Source organism: Otolemur garnettii, unplaced genomic scaffold (assembly GCF_000181295.1).
Source record: "Otolemur garnettii isolate 467f Iridium unplaced genomic scaffold, OtoGar3 scaffold00156, whole genome shotgun sequence".
Lineage (NCBI taxonomy): Eukaryota > Metazoa > Chordata > Mammalia > Primates > Galagidae > Otolemur > Otolemur garnettii.
Genome location: NW_003852551.1, coordinates 3,464,375 through 3,471,923, shown reverse-complemented (window position 1 = coordinate 3,471,923; position 7,549 = coordinate 3,464,375). Strand labels below are relative to the sequence as shown.

General features: G+C 55.1%; 1 protein-coding gene across 1 annotated transcript in view; it reads right to left on the bottom strand.

Annotated features, from left to right (window-relative positions):
* SYTL1 (synaptotagmin like 1) overlaps window positions 1–4,657 on the bottom strand; it is a 7,247-nt gene extending 2,590 nt beyond the window's left edge. The window contains exons 1-9 of the mRNA XM_012811397.2: window positions 4,467–4,657; window positions 3,010–3,158; window positions 2,717–2,789; window positions 2,586–2,631; window positions 1,665–1,737; window positions 1,339–1,553; window positions 1,072–1,179; window positions 721–881; window positions 358–454 (exon numbers count right to left, since the gene is read on the bottom strand). Of these exons, the coding sequence (XP_012666851.1) occupies window positions 358–454; window positions 721–881; window positions 1,072–1,179; window positions 1,339–1,553; window positions 1,665–1,737; window positions 2,586–2,631; window positions 2,717–2,789; window positions 3,010–3,158; window positions 4,467–4,657 (1,113 nt within the window). The remainder of the gene's footprint in view (window positions 1–357; window positions 455–720; window positions 882–1,071; window positions 1,180–1,338; window positions 1,554–1,664; window positions 1,738–2,585; window positions 2,632–2,716; window positions 2,790–3,009; window positions 3,159–4,466) is intronic.
* Window positions 4,658–7,549: the final 2,892 nt, after the last annotated feature.

Genomic DNA, 7,549 nt, shown 5'->3' with positions numbered 1-7,549 from the left:
CCTCTGCCTCCAGAGTGCTAGGATTACAGGCCTGAGCCATCACTCCAGGCCAGGATACCTTTTCTAATTTTTTGTAGCTATGGGGTCTGGCTATGATGCTCAGGCTGGTCTTGAACTCTCGCCTCAAGCGATCCTCCTGCACTGGCCTCCCAGACTGCTAGGCTTACAGGCTTGACACACCGTGCTTGACCTCAACTTGTTTTTAAAAATGTTTTTAAAGACTTACATAATGGAGAAAACCTTAATGGGGAGCCTCCCTGCAGACCCTCCAGCAGAATGAGAATGCCCTTGCCACGCCGCCCGGCAGAAAGGTGCCTCCTGTTCATTAAGGGGACCGCAGCGACGTCAGGGCCTTACCCGGAGAGTCTCATTGAAGATCGGATTCAGATTCCGTTTTTTCACCCCTGTCTTGCGCTTGCTCTGCTTATCCGGGAGGAGGTAGCTTTTGACGTAGCTGAGGCAGGGGAGGTGAGGACTCGAGGTCAGGAAGGGCTCTCCAAGAGCTCTCTCCCTGGCTGTGGGCCTTGGGGAATCGTGCTAAGCGTTTTACAGGAATTATCTCGCTCAACCCCCACGCCTCCCAATAATGCTGTCATTCCTATTTTGAAGATGAGGAACCTGAGGCAAGAAAAGTTGAGTGGTGTGATGGGCTGAGAGTGGCTCCCTAGAGCCCCCCCATACGCCGGTACCGCCCCAGGGGAGCCCCGGTAGGGCACTTACGGGTCAGAGCGGCCCCGTCGGGCGGCGGCCAGGCCCTGGCACTGGATCACGTGCACGCGCAGCTCGGCGGCGCCCGGCTCGTAGTGCAGCTCGAAGTGTACGGAGCCGCGCACTGGCACGGCCTCGCCCTCCCAAGACAGGCTCATCTGACTGCCGCTTAGCTGCAGGCGGGGAGAGTGCGGGAGTTAGAGGGGACGCAGGGCTCACGTCGGGGCTGGGGGAGCGCAGAGGATTTAGCCCCGGGCGTGGGGCTGGAGCGTGGGGTCCCGGGGCAAGGGAGGGGTGAGGCTGGGGCTATGTCAGGACACGGAGTGACGAGGCGTCCACCTCCCCTCTCCGTCACCCCCTCACCGTGGAGGAATTAAGGCTGGACACCGAGGAGCTGCTGCTGAGCATGCGGTCCAGCGAGGGGCCAGATCCCGGGGCATCCTCCCCGTTCTCCAGGATCTTGGATGTGGCCTTGGTCCGGAGAGGGGAGAAGTGACAGAGGTGTCCTGTCTTTCCCCTGCCCTCCCCCGACAGCCCTGGGTCGCCATGGCTTGCGGACCTGGGCAGGAGCATTCCCCGCCCGGAATCCGCTCCGGGTCTTGAGAGTAGCCGCGGGCCTCTCCCGCCTACCTGGGCAGCGGAGGGCAGCAGCGCCTCTCCCAGCGGCGCGGGCCTCGCCTCCGCCTCCTCCGCACCGACCTGCACATCCACTTGGCCTGGGGCTGGAGTGGGACACAGGCTACTGAGTGAGCCCCTCTCCTCCCCGCCTTTGAGCAAATTCGGAGACACTGGTTTGCTACCCTGGTGATCTGCAGATTCAGGCTTCGGTGCTGCCCAGTGGTCGCCTATAGAAGCCACACAACGCAGAAGGAGGAGGGTGAACATAGAAGTTTGGTGCAGAGTTACCTTTGATCCCTGAAACTGCCTTGTGTGCTCCAATATATGCTCCCACTCACCTTCCTGGGCTTGGGGCTCCTCCTCCTGATCTGAAGTCTTTAGGGGGACATATGGAGATGGGAAATCAGGTCCCTAAAGGAAGGGAGGGTTAGAGGGCACAGTGGGAACTAGTGAGAAAGAGTCAAAGGTCATGCTGGGTGAGAGGTCAGAGGCTCCAGCTGCTACCCCAGTTTCAGATTTAGGGCAGAGCTAGCGACCAGCTGCAGGACCAGTTGGACCTGTCCTTCACACCCTCACACCCTGCCTGCCCTGCCGGACTCCTAGGCTCCTACTAGGGGCTGAGGGGGAGTACCATCTAAATTCTCAACCTCCTAGCTCAGTCCCACCTCTCTCTTAATACACAATTTTACAAAATATTTACAAAATATTCTCTATGTGTTAGCCACCTCTTTGTAAATTACTTTTTGTTTTTTGAGACTCTGTGTCCTGGGTAGAGTGCCCTGGAGTCATAGCTCATAGTAGCCCCAAACTCTTGGGCTCAAGGGATCCTCTTGCCTCTGCCTTCTGGGTAACTGAGGCTACAGGTGCCCCCCACAATGCCTGACTAGTTTGTCTATTTTTAGTAGAGACAGGGTCTTGCTCTTGCTCAGGTTGGTCTAGAACTCCTGAGCTCAAGCAGTCTACCCGCCTCAGTCTCCCAGAGTGCTAGGATTGCAAAGGTAAGCCCTGTAAAATTTTGTAATATTTTGTAAATAAAAATACACTTAGCTACAATTTCCCCTTTTCCCTATGTATAGTGACTTTTGGGATGCCCTGTATTCCCAAGTTCCCTTAGAGGCTGGGTCCACATCAGGCCCAAACAAGAGAAGGGGTGTGTCCCAGGTCTCCTGATTCCCAGGTTCACGCTCTTTCCCGGGAACATTCTGCCTCCAGTTCAGGGGCGTTGTGCTCATTTAGTAACTTCTTCATGCTGAACTCACCTCAGTCTCCTTGAGCCTCTCTTGGGGCACCTCATCTGTGGAGAGCCTAAGAGTAAGGAGAGGTAGTTTTTCAGGAGGGAATCCAGGTGTCTGGTAGGCAGCTTCTCCCCTCTCCCAAGTTGCCTCCTCACCTGGGCTCTGGTTCCTCTTTGTTCTCTTTTTCAGCAGCCTCAGCTTCCCCATCGCTGCTCACAGCCTGGTCTCCTGGGCCCAGGTGAGAAGTTCTGTGAGCCCCTTCTCAGGAAGTATGGCTGTGACTCAGAGGAACTTGGAGATGTCCACCCACCTCCCATAGCCAATGGAAGGGCATTGCCCACCCAAAGACACACAGTATTAGGGCAGCCCAGGGGTCCTCTCTCCCTGTCCACAGATAGCCAGAGCCTTAGACTGCACAAGGCTTGCCCACCCTGGGATCTCCTCTCACCCCTGGAACTCTTCTTCCTGCGGATAGAGGCCCGGACAAGGTCAGAGCCAAAGTGTGCATGGTGGTGCCGTTGGGAGCGTGCTTCCTGGAACCAGTCCCCTGTCAGGATCTTCAGCTGCCCAGGGTCCAACAGCGAGGCCCGGAGCTTGCTGGAGGATGGTGGAGGGTGTGGCCATCACTACTCACCCAAACATTCCTGCCACCCACTCTGTATCAGGCTTTGTACAGGGACCAGGGACCCAGCAGCAAATCAGACTTGAACTTGATCTGTATTCTTGAGGAGCCCAGTCTGCTGGGGAGATGAGCCCAGAAGAGACAAGTACTATAGTGAGGTAGGTGCTATGACAGATGTAAGAAGGGCCAGCTCTACCTGTGGGAATCCAGGAAGCCTTCTCAGAGGTTGAAGACTTTAATGTCTCATGACATTGAATTCTTCCTCTTCTTCTTTTTTTTTTTTTATTGAATTGCTTCTTAAAGCAATTCTCCAGGTAGAGAAGGATAATAATAATAATAATTTTTTTTTTTGAGACGGAGCCTCAAGCTATCCCCCTGGGTAGAGTGCTGTGGCATCACAGCTCACAGCAACCTCCAACTCCTGGGCTCAAGCGAGTCTCCTGCCTCAGCCTCCCAAGTAGCTGGGACTGCAGGTGCCCGCCACAACGGCTGGCCATTTTTTGGTTGCAGCCATCACTGTTGTTTGGCGGGCCTGGGCTGGTTTTAAACCCTCCACCTTAGGTGTATGTGGCTGGCTCCTTAGCTGCTTGAGCCATAGGTGCCGAGCCAATAATTATTATTTATTAGGTGGTTACTGTGGACAATACTTGCATAATCCCTCTTAATTCTATGAGTTAGGACTCTCTAGCCTCCCTCATTTACAGGGAGGTCATGTAAGTTGACCAAGGTTACATAGCTAGGAAGTGTCTGTCTGTCCCCAAACACTGCTTGGAATGTCTATGCTCCTCTGCCATGGTGCTTTTACAGGAAGAAGGACCAGCATGGGCTTGGAAGTGATGGGTATGTTCAGAGACTGGGGCACAGCCGGCAGCTGTGTGGGTACTTTGTGTGTGTGTGTGTGTGTGTTGGGTGGGGGTAATGGAGGAAAATGAGATGATAAGATGGGGGAAGCAGACACAGACCAATCAGGAAGGCCTTGTGGACAGTGTTTAGGGACTTGCCCTTGGTGCTGGGTGCCCTGGGGGGCAGTGCTCAGTAGGGATATTAAGGACAGATCTGGGGAGCTTCAGTTGCAGCATGGTGGATGGGCCAGAGGGGCATGGCAAGGTAGCTGGTGCAGCCACCCCAGCTCACCCTATGAGCTCTGAACCAAGGCCTGAAGGGAGCAAAGGGTGAAACCAAGAACCACTCATACATCCGCCAGGCAGCATGTTGGTAGGGAGAAGGGAGGGGGCCGCTCAAGCCTCCTAGTGCTCCCCTGGCCTGGGTTTGCCCTGCCTTACCTGACACGCCCCTCCTCCAGCTGGCGCAGAAGGGCATCTCGTTTGAGGACATCAGCAATGGCCTCTTGCTCCTCGTCTGTCAGGAAGCTGAGGTCCAACAGTTCTTCAGACTCAGTTTCTGGCCCATGTGCCATGGGGAGGGAAGGCAGGGCCCAAAGCCCCTCTTGAGATGAGTACCCCCTCTGGGGCATCAGCTAGGACTCTGCCCCAGCTGGGCACATGTGCCTTCCTGGGGGCAGACCAAAGGTCAGGTTGAGTCCTACACAAATACACGGCACATCTTGGAGCTGACTGCCCTTTTCTCCCCAAACACCCAGGTAGCAGGGAGTGTACAATCCCAGGATGGCTAAGGTCAAGGTGGAGTGAGATGCATCCATGAAAGCATGCTTACACTGGTCCATGAACACACTTGGGGACACACTCAAAGAGGTGTACAGAACACAAATCCTGAGGTGGTGACATACACATACACTGACCTGTGTGGGCACAAATGCCCAGTCCTGCATGCACACTGATACCTATATAAAGACAGACATACACATACCAGTTCCCCCATGACTCTGTAGACACAGGCACAAACCTATGCCCAAGAGAGAGACGCAGTGTTTTTTTTTAGACAGAGTCTCACTGTGTCACCCTTGGTAGAGTGCTATGGCATCACAGCTCACAGCAACCTCAAACTCTTGGGCTTAAGCGATTCTCTTGCCTCAGCCTCCCAAGTAGCTAGGACTACAGGCACCTGCTATAATGCCCGGCTATTTTTTGGTTGCAGTTGTCATTGTTGTTTGGCGGGCCCAGGCTGGGTTTGAACCTGCCAGTTCTGGTGTATGTGGCTGGCGTCCCAGATGTTGAGCTACAGGCGTTGAGCCAGAGACACATTCTTAAACCTGCACACAGCATGTGCACACAAAGGTGGACAGGGCCCACTCACAAAGGTTTGCCTATACCAGAATGACAAATATGCCCCCAGATATATGCACACAAACTTCTACACACACACATTGCCCATCTAACTGGTTCGTAAGCTCCTTGAAGGCAGGGACAGTGAATCATCCTGAAAGCCAATACTTTGTACACAACAGATGGTTGGTACAAGTCTCATTAATTAAATATAGATATATACCTACATACCAGGGAATGTGCATGTATACATACACACACACACAAACCCACCTGCCCTGACAACCTCCCACCCTGGATGTCCTCTCTCCACCCTTCACCTCCACCCTGCCCTGGCCCATTCGGCTTTCCTGTCTGAAGTAACCTCCTCCCCACTTCCTCCCTTGAGGTAACTGCTGCACCCACACCCACTGAGGCCTGCAACCCAGGGATGCCCCCACTGCTAGCCCTGCCCTCCTGCCCAGAGCCTCTGGGCCCTTCTGCTCTGGCCACATGTCTCCCCCAGCTCCGGCCCCAGACCTGGCTGGGGCCCAGAGGTGGAGGCCTACACTGGCAAAGCAGCTTGTGCCCAGGTGCCACAGTGACTCCGGAAGGAAAACATGCACCCAGCCCTGAGGGGCGTGTTGACGTGGCAAGGGGCCCATGACTTGGCCACAACTGTGGTGGACTCTCCTTTCCTCCCGCCCCTTCCATGCCGAGGCTCCAGGTAGGGCTGGGATAGAAGAGGCGGTGCAGCAGGCAGGTCCTGGCTTGTGTCGGCTCTGTCCCCTCCCTGCTGAGTCAGTGTCAAGCCTGAGTCTTTCTCCCCCAGAACTCCCCCTCCAGAGGCTTGGGGTTTCTGCACATCTGTGTGGTTCATAAGACTGTGTGAATGCCCATGTGCTGACATGAACAATTTTCCTGAACTATGTCCGTAGGGCCGGGTGTTGCAAATGTGAGCGTGAGCCCAAGTTTCTGTTACTGAAGCATTGTGCTGGTGGGTGAGTCTGGGCCTGGTGGGCACGTCTATGTGCAGTTTGTGTGTGTGAACACTGTCTGTGTGTCTGTGTGTCATGTCGCAGTGTGATGCCACCTAAGGGACTACATTGTCTGTGTGGTGTGTTCAGTGACTTTCTGTGCTAGCGCTATGTGGGTGTGTGCACAGTGTGCATTTCCTCCTGTGCTGTATGTGTGACGGGGTGACTGGGCTGTGTATTATGGTGTGTCCTTTGGTGCTCCAAGGGCCACCAGATATGTGGGTCTGAATGTGGAGGTGGAGGGATGTTTGGCAGCCCTGAGCCAGGGCTGGGCCATAGGAATCTGAGCCCAGTGTCCCTAGAAACACCCTCTCCCTGCAGTCCCCGCTCCTTCCAAAGGCAGAATCCAGTATCCAGTATCCAGTTCTCCCTGCTGTTCAACACTAAGGGACAGACCCACTGGTCAATAGAAGGGTCTATCCATCTGTCCCGCTGTTCCAGTCCCAGACATGCTCCTGCCTCCCCTACCCCAAGGTCCCAAGGTGCCCAAGGGTGCTCAGGATACCAGGTGGCAGTGCCTGTCCCTCGACCTTAGCTGGGGACCCTAGCACCCAGGTGTTACCTGTAGGGCTCCAGTATGGGAGGACACTTTCGTAGGTGGCTCCAGCTCCCCTGGGCCAAGTTTCAGGGACCTGGAGAAGAGCAGTGAGAGACTAAGGCTGACTCAACCTGCCTCCCAGCAGCAGCTGCCCCGCCACTGAGGAGGAAACACCTCTGCTGGGCTTGATGCAAAACCGGGCCTGGACTCTCAGCTCCCCCGGGGCACGCCCCCGCCACAGACTGCAGAGGCCTGGGGCTTGGCCCTGGCTCCACTGTAGACTCACAGGAATTGGAGCAGGCCCCAACCCCTCTGTAGACCAGGTACCAGTCTCTCTGCCCACAGGGCTGATGGGAACTTGTGTTAAAAGCAAAGTTAAAAACCTTTCTTTCCAGAAATGGAAGGATTGGAGACTTTGCAAGCAAGTAAGCAACACTGAGGGACTCCCAGCTCTGCCACTGTGGGAACTTGAGCAGGTTTCTTACCCTCTCTGAGCAGCAGCATCTTCCCACACAAACTGTGGACAGCTGAGTGCAAGGGGCTTATTACATGGAAAGTGAAAGCCAGTGTAGAGCTAGTGGCAGCTGTGCCCTCTTCAACAATCCTGTACCACAGCCCCACCACGTGCA